The sequence below is a fragment of the Pseudorca crassidens genome, chromosome 15 (genome assembly GCF_039906515.1).
Source record: "Pseudorca crassidens isolate mPseCra1 chromosome 15, mPseCra1.hap1, whole genome shotgun sequence".
Lineage (NCBI taxonomy): Eukaryota > Metazoa > Chordata > Mammalia > Artiodactyla > Delphinidae > Pseudorca > Pseudorca crassidens.
Genome location: NC_090310.1, coordinates 44,955,504 through 44,979,252, shown reverse-complemented (window position 1 = coordinate 44,979,252; position 23,749 = coordinate 44,955,504). Strand labels below are relative to the sequence as shown.

General features: G+C 53.9%; 1 protein-coding gene across 3 annotated transcripts in view; it reads left to right on the top strand.

The window, feature by feature from the left end:
* Nucleotides 1-23,749, top strand: part of NINL (ninein like) — a 107,823-nt gene that overhangs the window by 50,132 nt on the left and 33,942 nt on the right. For 2 of the 3 annotated variants that reach the window (XM_067707425.1, XM_067707424.1), the window contains exons 3-10: nucleotides 6,105-6,201; nucleotides 10,850-11,022; nucleotides 12,398-12,464; nucleotides 14,847-15,037; nucleotides 15,738-15,890; nucleotides 17,710-17,877; nucleotides 21,538-21,674; nucleotides 22,649-22,789. In XM_067707425.1, the coding sequence (XP_067563526.1) occupies nucleotides 6,105-6,201; nucleotides 10,850-11,022; nucleotides 12,398-12,464; nucleotides 14,847-15,037; nucleotides 15,738-15,890; nucleotides 17,710-17,877; nucleotides 21,538-21,674; nucleotides 22,649-22,789 (1,127 nt within the window). The remainder of the gene's footprint in view (nucleotides 1-6,104; nucleotides 6,202-10,849; nucleotides 11,023-12,397; nucleotides 12,465-14,846; nucleotides 15,038-15,737; nucleotides 15,891-17,709; nucleotides 17,878-21,537; nucleotides 21,675-22,648; nucleotides 22,790-23,749) is intronic. The other variant, XM_067707426.1, reaches the window with a different exon arrangement.

Here is a 23,749-nt window from a genome sequence, read left to right as displayed (position 1 = left end):
AGCATTTAGGTGGAACATTCTGTAGAGGTTTTAGGGACACCAGTGTCAAGCCAGAAGTATCCAGGTAATTGTCACCATTTTCTGTGACAGAAACCAAATGGTGGAGATTTCAGGAAGTTTTGAAGAAAAACAAGATAAATCCTTTGTCCGGGAGAATGGGTTGGCTTTTCAATTCAAATATCACATATTCAGTTTCCTTGCAGGAACTGACATATATGACACCACAGAAACGTTAGTCATTTATACAGTAATCCAGTTATAACAAGGAAGAAACAATATTATAATATCTGAATTAATAAGGTAATTTTTAATGCTATGAGTGTTTTTTTTTAATTAATTAATTAATTTGGCTGCATCGGGTCTTAGTTGCGGTATGCGGGATCTAGTTCCCTGACTAGGGATCAAACCCAGGTCCCCTGCATTGGGAGCACAGAGTCTTAACCACTGGACCACCAGGGAAGTCCCAATATGCTTGTTTTTAATTCCTTTTTCCCGTTAAAGAAACATTATCAGGGCTTCCCTGGTGGTGCAGTGGTTGAGAGTCTGCCTGCCGATGCGGGGGACACGGGTTCGTGCCCCGGTCCGGGAAGATTCCACATGCCGCGGAGCACCTGGGCCCGTGGGCTATGGCCGCTGAGCCTGCGCGTCTGGAGCCTGTGCTCCGCAGCGGGAGAGGCCACAACGGTGGGAGGCCCGTGTACTGCAAAAAAAAAAAAAAAAAGAAACATTATCAGGTCTAATTTCAAGCCAGAAAGTTGACGTGGCCTAAGAGTCCTGTGACTTGGGAAATTTCCATATGCGTTTTGTTATTTCTCATGTTTCTTTACCGGTGGTGAGGATCTTATCTTGAGTATTTTAAATTTGGGTAGAAAGAGAATTTTCCTCTCAAAAAATAATTGATAACATAGTGTTACTGAAAATAATTTTAAGGTTGAGAGTGATTCTTGATCACAGGATCCAGCCTCTTCATTTGTGAGGAGAGTCCGTGATCGAGCAGGGATGATGGTGTATCCTGTTGGGTCAAACCCCTGATGCCATGGGCTGGCCCTTCCTTCTTTTATGAGCTGTGAAGGGAGAGGGCACAGAAGCAAACACAAGCACAGTCAAAATGGTATCAGATAAAACAGCAATCAGATTGCCTCCTGTTTGATGGATCAGAAGAAATTCAGCTGATAAGTATCAATATTGTCAAAGATGCAAAAGAAATCTGAGATTGGATCAAGCAAAATGGCCATTTCATTCTGCTCCCATGTAGTCAACAAGTACTTTTGAGCTCTTATTATGTGCAAGGCAAATCTAGAAGCTAGGAATGTAAAAATGAAAGCAATACAACGTCTCTCTTTGTGAAATGAACTCTATGCAAGGTTATTCATTCTAGTATTGATTCACATGGCAAAAGACTGGAAACAGCCTTTTGAATATGAGATTAGTTCAATACATTCTTGTAGATCCAAATGATGAAATTTATGCCTCATCCCCATAAAAGAGGGAAGAGACCTCAGACATTGTCCTAGTGGCAGGTTAGCAAACTCAGGCCTACCTTCCAGTTAGTGCTACTAAAAAGGCTGAACAAAATAGAAAAAACAAAAGATCTTGAAAATGGTAAAGAACAAACAAGTCAGGGGGAATTACAACCTAAAAATCTATGCTAAGTCACGTATCGAGAGAAGTTCAGCTCAGCACACAAAACCCCATTTGCCCTGAGAATATTTTCTGGTCTTAAATAGCAACTGTGTAATTGATATGTCATTTGGGGGTTTTAAAGGGCCAGGGAAATGCATGTCTAAACACAGGCTCACCCAAGGAGAAACTGATGAACCAGCCCCCAGTTTAAGGGAGGATCCTGAGGGTACACCTGTAGGGTAAAGATATAGGGTAGGTGAATCAGCCGTTGTGCTCTTTGCTGTCTGGGCTTGCGTGCGCTCAGGGGTCTAGGTGACCTCAGGCCTTGCACTTAGATCAGGTGGTCCTGCACAGGCGGTGCCCTCAGGCACGTGGCAAAAGCAAACAGAAGTCCTTTCTTGAGAAAGTTCCCTCATCCTGGGTCTGTAGTTCTTCCTAAGTAATAGTCATATACAATAACCAGCATACAGTCAAGGATAACTAGGCACAAAATAAAGATGAGTGAGAGCCAGAGAAACAACAGGCCACAGAAGCAGAGCACAAAGATGTGAAGTATTGGAATTACTGGGCAAAAAGTATAAGCCGGGCTTCCCTGGTGGCGCAGTGGCTGAGAGTCCGCCTGCCGATGCTGGGGACATGGGTTCGTGCCCCGGTCCGGGAAGATCCCACATGCCGCGGAGCGGCTGGGCCCGTGAGCCATGGCCGCTGAGCCTGCACATCTGGAGCCTGTGCTCCGCAACGGGAGAGGCCACAACAGTGAGAGGCCCGCATACCGCAAAATCAAAACAAAACAAAAAAATGTATAAGCCAATTATGGTTACTGTGTTAGGAGAGGTTTTAAAAAAACAAGCTTGAGGGACTTCCCTGATGGTGCAGTGGTTAAGAATCCGCCTGCCAATGCAGGGGTCATGGGTTCGATCCCTGGTCCGGGAAGATCCCACATGCCCCAGAGCAACTAAGCCCGTGCGCCACAACTACTGAAGCCCAAGCTCCCTAGAGCCCACAAGCCACAACTACTGAGTCCGTGTGCTGCAACTACTGAGCCCGCAGACCTAGAGCCCATGCTCTGCAACAAGAGAAGCCACTGCCATGAGAAACCCGTGCACCGCAACGAAGACTAGCCCCCGCTCACCGCAACTAGAGAAAGCCCGCGTGCAGCAACAAAGACCCAATGCAGCCAAAAATAAAAATCAAAAATTTTAATTTAAAAAAAAACAAGCTTGAAAATATCCACAGGAAAGAGGTAACTCTAAAAAGTGACATAACAAATCTGAACAAAGAACCAAATACAATTTTTAAGAGTTTAACAGCAGATTAGACACAGCTGAAAAGAGCACTCATCCAGGATGCAGCATGATGTTATAAAGAGAAGGTGAAGACCGGGGGACATCCCTTTGGTTGGAATCCCAGGAGGAAAGGAGTGAATGAGGAGGGATTTCGTGAACAGATAATAGCTAAAAAGTTTCCAAAACAGATTTAAGATTCCAAAAACCCATGGAATTCTGAGTAGCATAAATAAAAAGAAATCCACATCTGGCCATATTATTGTGAAACTGAAGGGAAACAAAGACATCTTAAAAGCAGCCAGAGATGGGTACACATGATCTCTCTGTATTTTTTCCCTACAACTGCATGTGAATCTATAATTATCTCAAAGTGAAACATTTAATAATTTTTTTAAAAGCAGCCAGAGGAAAAAAGACATATCCTGAAAGTCAGCCATAGTTAGATTGACAATTGCCGTCTCAGATGTGACAGTAGAAGCCAGAAGCCAATGGAAAGGTGTCTCCAATGTACTAAAAGAGGACTGGTGCCAACCCGAATCCCATACTCAGCAAGAATACCCTTTAAGGGGACTTCCCTGGCGGTCCAGTGGTTATGACTCTGAGCTTCCACTGCAGGGGGTGAGGGTTCAATCCCTGGTCAGGGAACTAAGATTTCGCATGCCGCGAGGAGTGGCCAAAAAAAAAAAAGAATACTCTTTAAGAACAAAGGTGAAAGAATGCACCTGTGAGAAGGTGAATTCTGCTCAGTTTTGAGAGGATATAGAGGCAAACACATCCGTTAGGTATTTGTTGAGTATTTACAGTGTGTCACTGTGATATCACATGCTAGTTGGGGAGACAGAAAATAAACAAACAAGTAATCCAGTGTCAGATCTGATATGTGTGTGACTGAGGCAGAGGTGCCCCCAAGCCAACAGCTGCGTTTAGTGCCCATCGGCAGCAACAGAATGTGCTCATTCAAGTTCTGTGCCGGGTGTGGGAAGCATGCTTGGACCTACAGCCGAGGCCTGCTTTTTCTGCACTTACTGGTGACAGTAAGCTCTTGTGTTGATTTCTTTCTGTGGGACTTAAGTAGAAGCACAGGTAGAGAAAAGAGCTGAAGAGTGCAGCTCAGTGAACATCCACCCTGAACACACCTGGGCCGCCAGCATCCTGCATCCCTCCTCAGGTGCCCTTGCGGTCCCTCTGCCTCCAACAGTTACCACTGTCCTGATGCCAACAGCATAGATTTGTTTGCCTATTTCTGAACTTTATACAAGGGAAAATACACAGCATATGCTCAGTGTATACTCTCTGATTCTTTTACTCTGTATTATGTCTGTGAGCTATATTCACACAATGTAGATATATTGTCTCCGTCAGTGGTTTGTTTTTTTTTCCCCTATTGTCATCTTTTGTTGTCTGACTGAATCACAGTTTATTTACCCATTCTCTTTTTGGACATCTGGATCATTTCCACTAGTTTTTTAATAAATTATGTTTTTGCTGAAACAAAAAGCATTGATTGATAGTAAACTTTCAAGCTAAGGATGTGTACTGTCATTTTTAGGATAAACAATAAGAGAATGGAAATAGACTGTATAACTTCTGAATTAATAAGGGGAAAAATGAAGTCCTAAAAGAAAGAGAGGAAAGAAAGGAGAAAACGCAGGCAGGTCAAATTGAAAGCACAAATAAAATAGTAGATTTAAATCTAAATATTATGGAAAGAAGCGAACTTTTTGGCCAACCCAATATATCAGTAACGACATTAAATGTAAAATGTTTCAGTTAAAAGATAAAGATTTTCAGATTGGGGAAAAAAATCCAACTATATACTGTTCATAAGAGACATGTCTAAAATATAAGGATATAAAAAATTGACATTATTAAAAGTTTGGTAAAAAGATATAACACGTAAATACTCCATAAGAAAGCTAGTCTTTGTGGTAAAAGCATTACTGAACTAAAGAGGGTCAGCATTTTATGGTAATAAAAGATTCAATTCACCAAGAGGATTTAAATGTATATTCTGTGACCCAGCAATCCCATTGTTAGGCGTATACTCCAAAGAGTGTAACTGTTCAAAGATGGGGGTTTTTGTTGGTTTTTTAAAAATAACTAAACCCTGGAAACAATGGGAATATTCACCAGCAGGAGGGTAGTTTTGTTTTTTGTTTTTGCGGTACGTGGGCCTCTCACTGTTGTGGCCTCTCCCATTGCGGAGCACAGGCTCCGGACGCGCAGGCTCAGCGGCCATGGCTCACGGGCCCAGCCGCTCCGCGGCATGTGGGATCCTCCCGGACCGGGGCACGAACCCATGTCCCCTGCATCGGCAGGCAGACTCTCAACCACTGCACCAGCAGGGAAGCCCAGGAGGGTAGATTAATAAATTGTTGCTCAGTTACACCGCAGAGCAGAGAAAATGGGTGGGTCATGCGCAGCAAGTTACATGAATATCACAGAAGTAATATTGAGTCTAAGACACAAAATAGTATCTACACATGATTCCATTTAGATCAAATTTCAAAAGAGGCAGAAGTAAACTGTATTGTTCAGGGGTGCATGCAAATGAGGTATAAAAGCAAGGATGTTATTAGAGTCAGAGTAGGGGCCGGGGGATTTAATCAGGAAAGGAACCATGGTGGAGGGCTCGCCCAGGTGCTGCCGTTTTCTCTTTCTTGGTGGGTGGTGAGAACGTGGATTTTTCTTTCTTTTTTTTTTTTTCGGTACGTGGGCCTCTCACTGTTGTGGCCTCTCCTGTTGCGGAGCACACTCCGGACACGCAGGCTCAGCGGCCATGGCTCACGGGCCCAGCCGCTCCGCGGCATGTGGGATCTTCCCAGACCGGGGCACGAACCCGCGTCCCCTGCATCAGCAGGCGGACTCTCAACCACTGCGCCACCAGGGAAGCCCAGATTTTTCTTTTTCTTTTTGTGTTAATGTTTGTGGTCATCAGACACCTCTTTTCTACACTGCTTTCTAATTTTGTGGTCTGATTTACTTTTATGGAGTTGTTAATAGTGTTTTTTGGTGATGGGGTTATGGTTCACTTTTACTTGCCTTATTACATCTTCAATTCTTTTAAATCTTAAGTAAATATTTGAAAAAATGAATGTCCTCATAAGATCTTCCATCTGAGAAAAACCAAAAGGCCAGGGTGTCACGTATGTGACCTGCAGAAAGTAGCGTTGACCTCTCTTCTCAAATCCACAGGTTAACTTTGAGGAATTTAAGGACGGTTTCGTGGCCGTCTTGTCATCACAGGCTGGTGTCGGCTCCTCAGATGAAGACAGCGGGTCTTTGGAGCCAGGTAAGAGGCCTTCCTGGTCTCTGTTACGTCTCTTCTCCTGATTCCGTGACCTCTGGAGTATGGTGTTCTCACCAGACGACGCAGCAGGTCTGTCTCTGCCAAGCTGCGTAGACTGGAACTGACGTTTGGGTTTTTTCTTCTTTTGCTTCCTTATTTGTAAAATGGTGTTGTAAGGGGAAGACTCTTTTGTTTTCCTCTACAATACACACAATCCTCTGAATATACTGGCACTTCTGGTCACTAGATACATGTGGTTTTTCCCACACCAGGCCGTTTTGCAACCCCAGCTGGGTGTCCTACAATTCAACTCTGTTCTGACACCGTCTACCTGGACACGGCGTCAGACCCCACAGGGGAAGGGCTCAGTCCCCCAAGACTGCACCCTCTTCGGACAGCCATCTCAAATCCAGGTTGTCACCTGTGCTTCTGACCCACCTGTTCTAGATCAGAGGCTCCCACGACCTCCTCAGGTTCAATTAATTTGCTAGAGCAGAACCCAGGGAAACCCATTTACTTACTGGATCACCGTTTATTACAAAAGGATATGACTCAGGATAAGAGGTTTGTGGGAAGGGCTTGTGGGAAGGGGCTCGGAGCGCCCATGCCCCCTTCAGGCCTCACTCTTCCCCAGTCTCCACATGTTCAACTCGGAAGGTCTCAGAACCCCGTCCTTTTGGGTTTTATGGAGGCTTCGTTACAGACATGACTGATCAAATGATTGGGCATCGGGGATTGAACTCAACATCCTGCAGGTCAGGGGGTGGGGCTGAAAGTTGGTTTCCCTGGCAACCAGCCCATCCTGAGGTGTGGTTCCAAAAGTCACCGCATCAACATAAACTCAGGTGTGGTTGCTCTCATCACTTAGGAAATTCCAAGGGTTTTAGGAGCTGTGCCAGGGATGGAAGACCAAATACATATTTATTATAAATCACAGTATCACAGATGTCAAGTTAATACTGCGTGCTGTCCTTACAGCATAGGGTGTTGACAAGATAAAGTGGGTGTCGGGGGTGGAAGCATTGGAGAATCAAAAGCGCAGGGCAGGTGTGAGGTGTTAGCCAGGGCTTGGAGGCTGGCGGAGCAGGCAGGATGCCACCAGCCGAGGCAGCCCTCAGCCTGTCTTCTGTCTCAGACAGTAGCGCTCTGTGCTCCTAGGACTTGTGAGAATCTTGGTTTCGAGCAGGGCCAGTGGGACAAAGGTAATATTTCAGAACAAACGGAAGTGGTGGCTTTGGTCAGGAGGTGGAGGGAGGGTTTTGGAGGGAGGCCCGCTCGATGTGTGGACCGCGGGTTCCAGTCGGAAGGTGATGGCGGACATGCTCGTTCAAAGCCGTGCTGGACCCTCGGGCTCGGCTGCTGCGGGCAGCACCTGATGCGCCCCGGCTGGTCACGGCTGCGTTTGACGAGTGTCGGGAAGGAGAGTGAAGTGGTAACCAGTCCCTCCCTCCCACGTGGGGCAGGCGTTTGAGGAGTCTGCCCCGCAGCAGCCCCCTGGTCTGCTCCTGGACCCCGGGCAGGTCCTTGGTTGGGAGCAGGTGCACGATGATCTGGGCACCAGGTGTACCGTGAGGGAGGCTTTGTGTGCCAGGCTTGGAGCTAATGGACGTTTTATGTAGATTCCAGTGAACTGTCCTAGAAGTCCTGTGGCTACTCCTGCCTGTTATTCAGGTGGGGTTTTGCAGCCTGGAGCCAGGCCCTGCCCACGGCCCTGGGGCTGAAGTCAGCTGCCCCACCTCCTCCTGCTGGAGCCACGCCAGAGCCCTGATGCGGGGGGAGGAGTCAACCCGCCAGCAGCCCCATCACCCTGCAGCTCAGGTCATTGGCTGCTTTGTCTCACACTTGTCTTCCTTGAGATGGGAAGAAGCCCACTTGCCTTTCCCGACTCAGGGTTTTGGAGTGTGACCGTGAACGTGGATGTGCCCAAGAAAGGCCGCGCCTCTGTCACTGCCCCCCTCTCCATGCTGGAACATGTGTGCGTCTGTGGGGTGTGTCCTCACTTCCTCCAAAGACGGGAGAAGCTGTTTCAGGACTGGCACTTTTCCACACCAGTTCCGTTTTTTTTGTTTGTTTTAGTTTTTTTATTTATTTAATTTTTGGCTGCATTGGGTCTTTGTTGCTGCTCTCGGGCTTTCTGTAGTTGTGGCAAGCAGGGGCTACTCTTCATTGTGGTGCGCAGGCTTCTCATTGCGGTGGCTTCTCATGTTGCAGAGCACGGGCTCTAGGCACACAGGCTTCAGTACTTGTGGCACGTGGGCTCAGTAGTTGTGGCACACGGGCTTAGTTGCTCCACAGCATGTGGGATCTTCCTGGACCAGGGATCGAACCCGTGACCCCTGCATTGGCAGGCGGATTCTTAACCACTGAGCCACCAGGGAAGCCCCCCGGTTTTGTTTCGTGTTGTTTTTCTCTTCTTTCGATTTTCAGTGCTTTCCTCAGTTACACGGTTGTAAGCCCACCTGAGGCGGCTCGGACGGGGCTTGTACACAGAGGCAGGGCGCCGGGTGGCCCTGCAGCCACGGGTTGTGAGAGCCGGGGCGAGCCCTGCCCCGTCCTCCAGGGCCGTGCGCGTTTCAGCTTCTCACCGCAGCCACCTTCCCAGCCTCCCCCATCCAGGGGTTTCATCCCTCCTTCCCTGGCCCTGTCCACAGTGTCGCTCTCTCCTGCTTTCTAATCTGTCTGCCGGTCCTTCCCACCATCTCCCACCGTGACTGGAAAAATGATTGGAGCTTTGACGCTCCAGGGATGAGCATGTCATCAGGGGGCCAAACGCCCCGGGGTTTTGAGGAACATCCCGCTTCCCCGTCATTCTGCTCCTTTCAGTAAAGGCCGTTACAGAACATATAACCAATGTCTTTTCACTTGTAGACCTTGGTATTCTGCTCCTATAAATAAATACGCACACACAGGAGGCACAGCCAGGTGTCCAGCACAGGGCACCGTTGGCCTTGTGCTCTGCGGGCCGTCTGGGCAGCGGGTGGGGACTGGCTGTGACCCCCAGTGCTTCCCGCCAAGAGGCCGCGGCTCTGTGTCCTGTGGGTGGTGGGAAGCTGCCCCCTTCCTGTCGTGATTTGCCACGTGGACACTCTTTTCTAGAGAAGCGTTTCTCTCTGTTGGAGGGAGGGGGGTGACACATTTGGGGAACATTATGAAACAGCTGTGTGTTTTCTGGGCATCTCATTCCTCTGAGGAAAGTGCTGACCTGCTGAAATGATGAAGAAATGGGGCCACATCCAGGGCGGGTGGGACTCCGACAAGGACGGGTTGGGTCGGGGGGTGGGGGGGGGGACTCAGGAGGGGAAGGGCAGGAGCAAGGTCAAGCCACAGGGGGCAGACGTGGTGCTGGGTCACGACCTCCAGGTGAGCCGCGAGCAGGCCGGGCCGGGGAGGGCCCACGTGCGTCAGGCCCCTCCTCGTCTTCTGCAGCTGATTTCCCAAATGTGCTGCAGCTGCCCACTCCCACCTCTCGTGGCTTTCCTCTTCCCGCACCTCCCCCCCTCAGTAAAGGTGCGGAGCCTGTGTGCTGGCCGCTCCCCACTGCGTGGGGCACTCAGGGCCTCCTGTTTCCTCCCTGCCAGGGCGTCCACTCCCTGCTCTCCAGCAGCCCCTGGAGTTCCCACACGGGAGAGATTACAGGGTCGGGCAGGGCCCGTGATAACCTCCAAGTGTCCCGGGGACATGGTCAGCCTGCCTTAAGTGTCCACTGTCAAGTGGAACTCAGCAGCTTCCTCCCCAAAATCCTCCCTTGTTCCTAGTTTCTGTTGGTCACTGGCATCACTGGCCAGGTTGGACCCAGCCTCCTCCTCTGATGGTCCCAAGGTCAGGGGCTGCAGAGTTGGTGCGGAGGAGACAAGGGAGGTGGTACTTGGCCTTAGGAAGCGTGACGCATCCGTGTGAAACGGTCCTGTTTTCCCGACCTGGCCTTACTTCCTTGGATCCTCTCCCCCAACCTGCACGTTCTGGTTGCTTCCTTCTGAACCTGTGTCCTCTCCTGGCCGTGGCCCACGTCGCCCTCCCCCATCTCTCTCCAGCTGCCCAGATTCCCTACAGAGTCAGCATCATTTCTTCTCTGCCTGCGGGGTCCCCAGTGCTCTGCAGACGTGGGCAGGTAAGGAGGGAAGAAAGGTGCCAGGGGTTTATTAGGGCTTATGGGATTCTCATGAATCCCAAACTAAAATGCACTCCTGCCTCTATCCCAGACTTCAGACCCACGTGGAGTCTGAGGCTCCCCAGCTATGCTGAGGTCCTTGCCTACCGCATCCCGTCCGGGGGGCAGGGGGGTCCTGTAGTGAGGGGGGTGGGTGGGACGTGACCTTCTGGTCTCTAGAGCAGTATGTTGCTGGATTATTGGAGGCTTTTTTCCTTGTGTAAAAAGCTAGATTTTTGTATTAGTCTTTTATTGCATAACAAAAGCGTATTTTGGTTGGAAACATTTAAACAGCACCTAGAGTTTAGGATGGAAAGTCCCTGCCTCCCGGCCTGGCTGTCTCAGCCCCAGCCCCACTGTCGACCGTTCCCTGTGTTCTTCCAGGTGTTTTCCATGTGTGTCCCTGAGAGCCACGCTTTGCACCCGAACCTGCACCTTCGTAAAGGGCATCCTGGCAGCACACGTGGGCCCAGAGGCTGTCAACACCTCCCGTTTTTATTCCAGGTGCCCCCCGGGCCGTCCCCCCAAAGTACGTGAGCGGCTCTAAGTGGTATGGCCGTCGGAGCTGGCCCGAGCCCTGTGACGCTGCGGGTGGAGCCCCGTGTTTACCGGAGCAGCCTACCAGGCCCAGTGTGAGAAGCCAGCTCCGACGCTCTGCGTCTCTGGAAAGTGTGGAGGTGGGTCGACCCCCGCTTTGCCCTCGCCCAAGTACGCATGCCCCCCGCCATAGACACTGCTCATGTGACACGATACGGGAAGATGGGAGGGGGCATCTATCTCATCACCAGAGCACTTTGGGGAGTGACATTTAGTTTTAAGGTGTCTCTGGGTCTCGCTGTCTGCATGGAAACTCGGGCCACAGAGCGTCCTTCTTCAGACACGGGGGCCATGGAGAATGCCCTGCTCACCACGAGCCCCCTCCCCTGGCACTGCCAGAAGGAGAGGAAGGTTACAGCCGAGGATAGAGAAAGCATCCCTGGGCGCGACTGAGGCTCACCCTCCACAGCTTGGCGGCATGTCATGCCAGGTGCCTCCGGGGACCCCAGGCTCCCTGAGCTGTCCACTGCAGGAGCCTCGAGGGCTTTGTGTCAGGAAGGACGTCCACGGGGCAGATCCACACCCCACGGGTTAATCATGGCCCGTTGGACCTGTTTTCGGGGTTCCAGAAGGTTCCTGCCTCCACCCCATGATGTCCACCTCTGTCTGATGAGGCTCTAGGGGGGCTTCCCTTTAATAAGACAGCTCTGGGCCCCCATATTAATTTGTTTATATTTTCAACATTTGTTGAGACCAGTAGGAAAAGCAAATAAATATGTATTTAGATCCTGGAGTCGCTTCTCTCAGGGATGTGCTGCACTTGGGCGGCACCAATAAACCCTAGGCCTTTGCTGCTTTATTCTCTCTCTCAATTTGGCCCCAGGGATGGAAGGCTTCATGGGTCCGCGCCATCTCTGTGGTGCCGTTCTTCTTCTTAAAACCATCTTTGATCCCCAGAACTAGGACCCTAGGGTTGCTGCCTTTAGGGTTGTCAGCAGGTTGAATGCATTAGAAAAATAAGATATACCACCTGCCCCCAGAGCTCCAGCCTCAGTTCAGCGCCATTTCTAAGTGCTGAGTCCTGGTCAAGCCAGTGTTCCTTCCAAAATCAGAAGCAGACTTTGACTTTGTGGTCCGCAGACTCGGTCACAGAAGCATGAGGTTTTACTGGACTTCTTGGTGGCCCAGCCCCTTGGGCACTGAGGTCTCAGCAGATCACCTGCTGTCTCCGGAGCACCTGGGAGTCAGAGACCTGCTCTTCCTTGACTGTTGCCAACAGACATGGGTCATGAGGGGCGGGATGCAGAGGGTGCCGAGTGCAGGCCGCAGTGTGCGGTCTGAGAGAGGGAGCTGGTGTGCACGGGGCCTTGTGGCTGACCACCAGGGCTGCCCTGTGGGCTGGGGCTCCCCTTCCTCAGGTGTCCCCCCCACCAGCCCCACCAGACTGTTCTCGGTGCTCCGTCCGCTACCCTTTCCTCTGGGGACTCACACGTCCTTTTCCTTCTGTTTTTCCAGAGTCTCAAGTCCGATGAAGAAGCTGAAAGTGCAAAGGACCCTCAGAATGAGTTGTTTGAAGCAAAAGGTAAAGCCCAGCCTTGTGATCAGTGCCACCTTTGGCCAGTGCTAGGCTGCCAGGCAGTGGGCTGCCAGCCAAGGACAGTTTCCTGAGAAGTGCCCGGTGTGGGTGGTGTCCCTGGGGGGCCCTTTTCCTGGGGGCAGGGTCCCAGCTCTGGGAGACCCCTGAGGTCAGACCCTCGAGCGGGGACCACTGGCTAAGGGAGCAGCTTCACGGTCTGGGAGGACCAGCATGACCCCAGCCGGCAGGCGTGGGCCTGGGGACTCCTTCCTGAAGCACCCGGCCTGGGCCAGCAGCCTCCCTGCCGCCTGGGGCCCTGTCTGCCCTGAGTCGAGGCTAAGACGTGGTTCTGGTCCTGGAGAGCCTGACGGAGCACCCGGAAGGCAGCCGCAGGCGTGCTTAGCAAATCTGGGTGCATCAGCACGTAGGTCTGCAGGTGCCTTAAGGACACCTCCCGCTGGAGTGTGTCACAGGGCAGAACGTGCAGGAACACGGCTTGAGGGCGAGACCCGAGCTGACCTTGAGCTTCTCCTGAGTGAGAGGTCTGCACTGGCACTGAGCATTATCCAGACTGTGGTCCTGGGGGGCTGAGGCTCTTGGCTCAGTGTTGAGCTTGGTGACGTCAGGGGAATGACTGGAGTGCCTGTGCTACTGGACGAAGCAGATGGACACTTTTGTGTCCGGAAGAGCGGTCAACCCATGCCCTAAATTCCCCGGACTCTGTAAATCTAGGCGACGAGAGGAGGGGCTCCTGGGAAGGTTATTCACCAAGTCATTTGGGACTCTGCCCAGAGACAGGTCGGAGTTCTTCCTTCCCTCCAGGTTAGAACTGACACTGGTGTGTGAACAGTCATGTCAGACCTCAGAGGACTTATTTGCTCCTCTGCCAGCCATGAGAATACACCCCGGTGTCAGAATTGTTTTTCTATCGTTACGTAGAACTTTCAGATGTTTTAAGCTGGAAGGGATCTCAGAGGTGGCCCTTTCCTTGTGTTTTCCTCAGCTCAACCCACAGCATCATTCGTGAGCACACAGGCCCTAGCTTTCCTTGGCAACGTGGCTTTCTGGTCGTTAGTTGGGTTATCAAAGTAACGCCAAGGTGGCTCCTCTCCTAAAAACTCTAGACCACTGGCCGAGAGCCCAGGTCTGGTCAGGTGCAGGCAGCCCTCTTCCTGTGTTGGGCCGGGTGGTGTGGCCTGGGCGTGGAGGGAACTCTGCTTTGAAGCCTCGCTCATGCGAGGAGAGCTCCTCGTGGGCATCCCCAAGGTCTTTCCTCTTCCAGAGGGTGTTTCTCTGGCAAAGCTTCAGAAACCTCAGTAAGCCACCTGACTAAAGTAGAAAAGTTATGAAACCTGGCCATCTGTCCTCCAAACTCACTGAGGTGTCTTTGCATCTCAAAGACACCTGTGCCTCCTGCTGTGAGGTGGCCTGGAGAACACAGCCCACCTTGGGACGTTTTTGCCGGGAAGAAAAAGAAAAAAGATAAAACTGAGCCTGCATCCAAGCTAGGCTTTGATGCTAACTTCCGGTTTATAGGCGATGTTAGCGATGGAGGCATGCGAGGAAGCAGAGTGGGGCAGGCAGTGAGGTGCTCGTGTTCCAAGGACTTGAGAGGAGTAACCACACGCACAGGGAGGATTCTGTGTTGATACTGATTCAAAGAAATCAACTGTCGGGAGACTCTTGAGAGAGAGCTGGGTAAACCATTGTTGGTTTGTAGGGTGATGGTGGCATTGGGGTCAGCAGTACACACGAAACACACAGGCGTGAGAACACAGCAGCTGGATTTTGCTTTCAAATACTTGGGCAAGAGTAAACAGGGGTAGATGAAGCCGGGGTGGCCGTCTGCCCAAGGAACAGGACCACTGGCCTTTGCTGGACTGTGCTCTTTACTTTGGGTAGGTTTGAAGAGTTTCTAAAAATTAGTTTTTTAAACCTGACCTTTTTGTTCTAAGTACAAACCTTGCAGCTGTGCTCTCAGTGCTGTGGCTTCGCAGGTTCCCTTCAGAAGATGCTTTCTGGGATTTCCCTGGTGGTCCAGTAGGCAAGACTCCGTGGCCCCCATGCAGAGGGCCCAGGTTCGATCCCTGGTCAGGGAACTAGATCCTGCATGCTGCACCTAAGACCCGGAGCAACCTAAATAAATAAATATTTTTTTGAAAAAAGAAAATGCTTTCCCCACATGCAGCAGATCCCTCCATTTGATTGTGAAAACTTGCATAGAATGCAAGTGGAAGAGTTGTACCGTGAGCACTGTGTACCCACCACCTAGATTCCTCCTTTGAAGCTTGTCTCTCACATGTGTCCATGTGCCCGTCCCTCTGCCCATTCATCAGTCCATCCGATTTCAGAGTAAATTACAGCCTTGGTATGTGTCCCCCGCTTCAGGCCAGCTGCCAACCTGGGGTTCTGAGGTCTTCGGGAGCCTCCGGAAGCCCTGCAGCTCCTCCTTCGACACCCCCGAGAGCCGGGTCCGAGGCCTCTGGGAAGAGCTGGGTGTGGGCAGCAGCGGCCACCTCACCGAACAGGAGCTGGCCCTGCTCTGCCAGAGCGTCGGGCTCCAGGGCCTGGAGAAGGAGGTGAGAGAGGGCGGGGTGGACCTCCCTGATGGGCTGGGTCTTTGTGGCGGTCATGGTTGGTGCTGGGCCTGGAAAACCCCTTCACCGCCAGACACTGATTCAGTTGTCACCTTCTGGTCTCACATCCCGTGCTGACTCCCAGGGCTTGTGTCGAAGGTCCGTCTCTGGCCGCCTTCACGCAGGATCCTCTGCCGGGGGCACTCCTCCCCCACCCCTCCTCAGTGGCCCAGATCTGCCACCCAGCCCAAGTGCGGTGCCCGCAGCGTCTGCTATGCCCGCAGCGTCTGCTATGCTCCCAGCAGCTGTACTCACCCCTCCCTCCTGCGGGGCCAGGGGAAGTGGAGGGCAGTGTGATGGAACAGGCCCCTCCTTACTGAAGTGCTCTCAGCCCTGCCCTTGCCGACCCTGAGCTGCTGGGGGCCCAGGCCACGTTCCATACGTACGTGTCCCGCCATCCAGCAAGCTCCTGGCACGGCAGACACGGGATGGGTGTTTGTGGGTTTTGGGAAGCGCAAGTGGCCGTTCACAGCAGGATGGAAACTGACCAGGTGTGTGGATTTCACAAGCCAGAGCGGGGAGACTGCTGTTTGGATAGGACAGCGAGCCGCCTGCTTGGGGAGGGTGGGGGCCAGGCCTGGGTGGGGTGGGCACAGCTGCGGTGGGAGAGCCTCTGAGAAGATGCCTGGGGGCCTTTATTTAGGAACTTGAAGACCTGTTCAACAAGCTGGACCAAGACGGCGACGGCAGAGTGAGTCTAGAGGAATTCCAGCTTGGCCTGTTCAATCATGGATCCCCTCAACTTCTGGAATCTTCCACACTTGTCAAACCGAGCGGGTCCTGGTCTCTTTACCAGGTAAAATGGGACGATTCACTCTTGAACCCCAGAGCGACTGCCATCATTCTCTGGCCTTCAGCGTCTTCTGCAGGCCTGACCTCTCTGCCTGGTCCGCACAGAGGGTGCCCAGCAGTTGGTCGGGGTGTGTACACACACGTGTGCTGTGGGAGGCTGTGCAACCTTGGGCTGATCTGGCATTGCTCCTGCCAAGCTGTGTGTCACTGGTGAGCTACTCACCTTCTCTGAGCCTCAGGTTCCTTGTCTGTAAAATGGACACACCTACCTCATAGGGGTCTTATGAGGATTCCCTGACAGTTCCTTGTTATGCTTCAATGTGGGGTACACTGTGTTCCAACAAGAGCACCCCCTTTCCCTCCTCCCCGGAGGGCAGAGTCACTGACGGGTCTGTGTCTTCCCCAGGATTAGCCTTAACAAGGATTCCTGGAGCTGTGCTCTCCCCATACTGTATACCTGAATTTTATCCTGTACAAGGCCAGCTGGAGGAAAGCAGATTTTAGGTGGTTATTTAAATTGTGATGTTCGGTGCATCTGGTTTTTCTCAATCCCAGGACAGTCAGCCTCCGTCTCCCACCACAGGGCACGGTTGTCCTGGGGAGTCTTGCTGAGGCTTCTTTGGCGACGTGGCTGATCCCGCAGTTTGTGGACAGCGATGCAGGAACAGTGACCTTGTTCTCTGCTAGGCCAGGCGCGTCTGAGAATCAGGTTTCTGCACCTGAAGCCACTGAGACAGGGAAGGAACCAGGAGAGATGAGGGATGGTGCCAGGCCACCTGAGGGCAGAGACCACAGTGCAGTCGTGCCCAGAGCCTGTGGGAGGGAGGGCCTCCTCTGAGGTACAGTGGCCCCCGTTCCTACCAGGGAAGTGCTGACATGGCCATGGGGTTGTGTCCTGTGCATGTGGATGCCAGCGTGGCTGGAGTGGTGACATGGGGCCTCGCACCTGGGCCCAGACGGAGATTCTCCTGCTCCATCAGGGGAGCAGGTGGGCCTGGTGGTCTGGGGGCCCCAGCAGCTGCTCCTTGTTCTGGCCCCAACTGCGGACGCGTGTCTGAAGGGCCCTGCCCTCCAAGGGGCAGGAAGTACAGCTGGATTCTTTTTTTTTTTTTAGATGTTGGGGGGTAGGAGTTTATTAATTAATTTTTGCTGTGCTGGGTCTTCGTTTGTGTGCGAGGGCTATCTCTAGTTGTGGCAAGAGGGGGCCACTCTTCATTGCGGTGCACGGGCCTCTCACCATCGTGGCCTCTCTTGTTGCGGAGCACAGGCTCCAGACGCACAGGCTCAGTAGTTGTGGCTCACGGGCCTAGTTGCTCCATGGCATGTGGGATCCTCCCAGACCAGGGCTCGAACCCGTGTCCCCTGCATTAGCAGGCAGATTCTCAACCACTGCGCCACCAGGGAAGCCCCACAGCTGGATTCTTGCAGTACCTCGGCTCACCGGTCCACTTTCTGGCTGAGGGATTTTTTTGCCCTTGTCTTAAAACTCTCTGACCCTGAATCCTGAGGACACGCGTCCTCCGCTTGGGCCACCCCCGCCCTCCTTCTGAAGCCCGTCTTGGGTTTCTCTGCACAGACCAGGTTTCCCTCAGCAGGAAGCCATTAGTGGTTTGGGGAGAAATTACCTCAGGGCCTGGCAGGCGCTGGGCGTCCCCTGCATGGCCTGGCGTGGACAGCGCTGAGCCCTGGGCTCGAGTCAGATCCTGCAGGCGCCCCAGGAATCAGCGCTGTTCTCAGGCCTCGGGGAGGCCACACAGACGGGGAGGTTGGGGAGGGTGCATGAGGAGGCCACGGGGGCTCACAGAGCTTGTCCCGACGTGCAGGTCCCAGAGGAGGGTGGTGGCCAGACCACCACGTCATCCCTTGTGTCCGTGAGCTCGGGCCCGCGCCTCTTGTGCAGCGTGGACGACGGCGCCGGCTTCGCCTTCCCGGAGCAGATCGTCACCCTGTGGGCCCAGGAGGGGGTGCACAACGGCAGGGAGGTCTTGCAGGTTTGGACCGGTCGCGCACAGCTGCCCCAGCAAAGGCGTCTAGGCGGGCGGGGCCACTGCCTACAGGGGAGGCTGGACGGAGCTCCCCCCGTCCCCCCACCGCAGACACAGGCCCTGTGTAGGGAAGGCCCATCGTAATACTTTTTTCTTTATTTTTTGATATTAAGATATAGGAAGTGTTAAAAACATAATAAGTAAAAAGCAGAGAAAACCACAGCCTGAAACAAATCCGTTTGAAGGTAGGTTTCAGCATCTTAGACTCTCCCCCTCAGTGCGTGTCAGCCCCGGAGCTGATCTGCTGACCTGGAGGAGGGACGTCTTAGTGGACACCACTGTCACAGACGTCCGAGCGTTTCTACTCTCCCCGGACGAGCTCTGTGGGGAGTTCTTCTCCCCGTACCCGCCCTCCGACCTCCCTCCAGTGGTCACACATGAGGAGGCCTGTGCTCTCCCTGGTCAGTCAAGTCCCCTCTGTGGGGACACAGGGCAGCCCTGGGGCTTTGGAGGGAGTTCTGCCCTGGGTGGCAAGTCAGGTGCACACAGGGCGGGCACAGCAAGGGAAGAGTGCTGGGGCAGGTGTGGCGAACTAGATGAGTTAGTTTCATTTCCAAATTTCACTTTCCATTGTGAAAAAAAGCTTCAGCTCTCCAGAAATCTATAGAATAATAAAGCCTGCCCCCCTCTGCTCCTGGTCTCCAGGGATGGCGACACGTAAAGGTCTGGTGGGCATTCTGCGAGCTCTTCCCTGGCACAGGAAAGAAATGCATATTTAGACATTCCCATTTAAAAATTTTCTTTTGCAAAATTGGTGTCATACCGTATACCTTGCTAATTTACATTACCCCTTCCCTGTCGTGGGACACGTATGTTATTTTCCTGTTATGAATGTCGTCACCTGTAATGCACGTGTGCCCTTCTGCCCCGATGCTGGTGTTTCTCGGTAGGGCGGATTCCTGAAGGTACGCATTTTACCTCTTGATAGCTTCTGTTGTATTGCCTCCAAAAATGTCCATGTTGGCACAGACCAATAGAACAGGAAGGAGAAAAAAACCAGCCTTTACGACAATCTGCCCGACTCCTCAGGCCAGACTCTCCTGGACCTAAGCTTCGCCGTTGCCGAGTCCCGCTGCCCAGCAGCCCGGGCAGAGCCTGACGCAAGGCCATCCCTGGACAGCTGGCCCACAGGACTATTGTGAGAACCAGAGGCTGAGGCCGGACCACTGAAATTGGCCCCCGGGGAGGGCCAAGAGCAGAGGGGCTCATGGTTTTTTGTGTTTTGGGTTTTGGCTGTGCCACACAGCATGTAGGATCTTAGTTCCCCAACCAGAGATCGAACCTGTGCCCCCTGCAGTGGAAGCGTGGAGCCCTTAACCACTGGGCAACCAGGGAAGTCCCAGAGGCTCATGGTTTGGAGATTCTCCCTAAGACGCTGCTCCTGATTCCCTGCGCTTGGAGGTGGGCTGGCTGCCGTCAGGATCCGGCCAGTGACGAGTCTCACGCTTGCCCCCGGACACTTCAGGACTTACTCTTATCACTGCTCTCTTGCTGTCACAGCAAGTTTCCATTCCTTTAGCAACTTATGATTTTCCAGTTGCTCAGGGTTTGATTCCATTGAATTGAGAGGCAGTGACGTTACTGAACTCCCCTCAGCAGGACCCTCCACGTGGCCCCCCAGGTGTATCTGTCCCCCGACACAGGGTGGCTCTCGGACGAGCTGGCACGCAGTCGGGGTGTCCTGGTGCAGCAGGTCCATAACTGGTCACCTGTGACACTGGGCGGGGCCGCCAGCTGCCCCTGAGCACACCTGCCTGAGAGAGGTGTGTTCCCCGGGGGAGGAAGCCCGCTAGGCGAGCCCTGGCCTGGACTTGCTGGCCTCCCACACCCAGCTTCTCAGGACCTCACGCGAATGTCTGTGGGACCACCGCCAGGGCTGCTCTGTGCGGATCCCTGACCTCCTCAGGAATCGGGAGCCGCGCAGCCGGGTGTTCCTAGCCTGGGGTCTCCAGGAGACTGCTCTGCGGTCTTCCCGAGGCCCAGCAAGATGGAGAGTGGACCTCGTCGGAGGCTGGAGGCCTCCCCTCCCTGCCACCTGGGCTCCTCCCCAGGGCAGCCTGAGCCTCCTCCCAGCATGGCTCTGGCTTCCCCAGAGCCCCGTCCAGGAGAGCGGAGAGGGGCCTCAGCCTCCCACGCCCTGGCCTGGGAAGCCACACATTGCTACCCTGGCACCATCCCGGGGGTTACGTGGGTCCGTCCCGGTCAGCACAGAAGGAGTACATGGGCATGAACGCCAGGAGGCAGGCGCCCACGTTGTGCCACGTGGTTTTTCTAATTGGGAAGCTGCCGCTGGGACCACTTTCTGTCCTCTGCCCCCACCCGTGGTTTCGTTGCTGGGACGTGTGCGCTTGTGTCAGAACTTCAGCTTCCCAGTTGCTGCACACGCTTCAGCTGAGTGTCATTTCTCTCCAGAAGCGCTCGCGGCCATGGGCAAGGACGGAGATTCAAGTCTCTGCCTCATAAGTTAAAGGAAGGGCCTCCCCGTGGGCCCTGCCATGTGCCTGCCCCGCCCGTGTGTCTGGGCCTTGTAGCCAAGTGTGCCCATCGCTGCAGGAGCAGACGTGGCAAAAGTGTTCTTACTGGGCAGCCAGCAGGATGGACGGGCGTTCCTGTCCTACTCTCTCTTTCTCTTATTATGGTAAAATACGTAAAACAAAATTTTTCCATTCTTTTAACTGTACTTTTCCAAGAATCCCGAGGGCGAATGAGTGTGACTGTCTGGAATGCTGGGCTGTGGCTCATCTCTCTCTGATAGGTCCTGTGTCCACCAACAGAACCCCCATCTGTTCCTGTATCTGTTTGTGTGGTTCAGAGACATATTAGTCAGGATTCTTTGAGTCTGAAATGGCAAAAACCCAAGTCAAACTAGCTTGGGCAGGAGGAGGTTAGGGACCTTCGTGGTCAGTCGGAGAAGGACGTTAGGCTCGGGGGTCCCAGCTCCGGGTGTTGTCTGGACTCTGCTGGTGGGGGCCTTGGCCTCAGGTCCAGTCCCCTTGTGCAGCTCCCCAGGGCCCACGTGGTTTATACAACACCTGATTTCACAGGGAAAAAGCCCTTCTCTGGCCTCCCTATCAATCCCCAAAGTCCTCTGCTTGGGACATGCCCTCTTCTGTGTCTGTCACTTTGTCCAGGGAGGGGGACTCTGTCCAGCCTGGGTCATGCCCACCCTCGAGGCATGGGGGGACACTGGGGTTGACAGGGTTGGGGGGACCATAGTGGGGATGGGGGGACACTGGGGTTGAGAGGGATGGGGGACCATAGTGGGGATGGGGGGACACTGGGGTTGACAGGGATGGGGGGACCATAGTGGGGATGGGGGACACTGGGGTTGACAGGGTTGGGGGGACTGTAGTGATGGGGGGGACACTGGGGTTGACAGGGATGGGGGACCATAGTGGGGATGGGGGGACACTGGGGTTGACAAGGATGGGGAGACCGTCAGCGGGGTTGGGGCAGGGGAAGGGCTCCACCCAAGAGGCAGAGACTTTGCAGAGAGCAAAGGAAGGTGCCGGGACAGCGTGGTCGGGGCCTGACTGTCCTGAGGGAGCCCGGAAGCATCTGGAGACCCACTCATCCCACCTGGCTGATGGGCCTTGCTATTTTCAGAGCCTCGACTTCAGTGTGGACGAGAAGGTGAACCTTCTGGAGCTGGCCTGGGCCCTTGAGAACGAGCTCATGATGGTGGGCGGTGCCACTCAGCAGGCAGCCTTGGCCTGCTACCGCCAGGAGCTGAGCTTCCGCCAGTAAGAGCCCCGATGGGGAGGGTGTGTGGGTGCCACTGGCTAGACCGGCCTCCTTGCCCCCGGGTTCGGGCACCCGGCAGGAGGAGAAAGAAGGATGCTTCGAACACAGTCACAAAGCGCAGCACGGCAGTTGGGCCAAGAACACAAACCATTGTAATTGGGTTTGGCTCTGGGTTTGGCTGGCTTTTCAGGCCATCCGTCTGCTGAGCAGGTTGGCACAAAGATTGGTTTTCGTGTGTTTATTGATTTTCTGAAGCTACAGAAAAGGCTGGCAGAAATCCCAGCCTCGATCCTCAAGACTTTGCATCTCATTAGGTACCAACAGATGAGCCTTCTGTCAGGCAGTTCGGCAAAGGGGACCAGAGAAAGACTGTGCTTTGGGACAGGGATGCCTCTTCAGTGGGAGAAACGGGCACCAGGATAGCTGGTGCCAGAGATGGTTTGCACAGAGCCTTGGGCGGGACCCAGGGTGACCAGACAGGGACAGGGCCACATACAGGAGTCTCCTCTGTTCTGGGCAACTCCCTGCACAGTCACTCTGATGCCAGGCTGCAGGTGGCAGGGCTGTGGCCAGGCAGGATAATGGGTGGCCAGCCTCCTCCCCTTCATGCATCCAGTTCCAGGTTAGGTGCTAGGGATCCCTGGGGCCTGAGGCCCAGCTGCAGGCAAGAGGGAGCGTAGATAAATTCCTGCCTGTCCTGAGGCCATCTGGAGGGGTGGCACGCTGCACGTTCTAGGCTCAGACCTCCTGGTTCAGAAACCTGCTAGAAACCCCTTTGCCAGGCAGTTGGCCTGTCACTGTATGTGCTTCTGTAAACCGGGCACAGTAACTATAGAAACGGCCCTGGGAGGAGGTGGGTCAGAGCCCAGCGCTGGCCGCTGCTCGGCGCCGTTAGCCCAGCTGTGTTTGTTCCTGCAGACGGGCTTGCTGGGCCCAGAGCGGTGTCCCCTTTGACCCCGCCTCCTTCACGCAGGGGGCAGGTGGAGCAGATGGCCAGGGAGCGAGACAAGGCGAGGCAGGACCTGGAGAAGGCAGAGCAGAGGCACCTGGAGTTTGTGAAGGAGACGGACGACCTCCACTCTGCCCTGGAGCAGCTCGCAGAGGAGAAGGTCAGGTAGGTCCCGCCGGGGTCCCCAGCCGAGGGTGGGCAGTGGACGCGGGCGGCCACCAGCTGAAGCCCTGCTGTCTCACCTGAACCCAGCACTCTGCTGACGTCCTTCCTTGAGGGAAGACAGTGCATTTTAAGAAGCAGTCTTGCCCTTCGCTTGGGAACGTGGCATCTGGCCGAGTGCCTGTGACGACCGTCTGCAGGGGAAAGTGCTCTGCTGGCCTCACTCTCTGCTCCATCTGTCGGGGTCTGTCCCACTCAAGCTGAGTCTTCTCTCCGTGCCTGTGATCAGCGAGACGGGTGGACGTTTTGAGAGGACCAGAGAATGGCTTTGCAGCCTGTTGGTTCTGCAGGAGGGAGGCCGGGGCCCAAAACCGCACACCGGGCATCGCCCATCGGGTGGCCTAAGCGGACTCCTGGTGAGCTGGCCGGGATGGTGGTGGACAAACCAGAGGAAAGAATTTCTGACCTTTGTGAAAGGCTTTCCCCCTCTCCTGAGGCGCCACCCGCTACCCCGGTAACTCTTTACCGCAGCTGGGCTCTGCTGCATCCCTGACGTGGGCGGACGTGGGGCTGTGTCCTGAGGCGAGGCCTGGGTACGCGGGGTCCTTGGGGCTCCCTGCTCTGGAGCAGCCTGACCCGCACACGTCCTTCCTCTGTGGCCTGTGCTGCCCCCCACCCCAGCGTCCACAAGCTTAAGTGTGGACGATTTTAGACAATCGGTCAGGGAGCTGAGAACTGATTTGCGATGGTCTCGGCCCGGTCGGCCTGACTCTCCCAACCACCCAGAAGGGACTCAGGGAAGTTCTCTCTGGGTCAGAGAACCAGAGACTCCAGGGCCGTATCTCAGTCCAAGAATCTGGTGGGGGAACACATGAAGCCTTGAGGGCCACACGAGTGTTTGGATTTTGCCCAGTGAGCAATGGGGCATCATTGATACGTTTTTAGAAATAGTTTTTGTGGTTG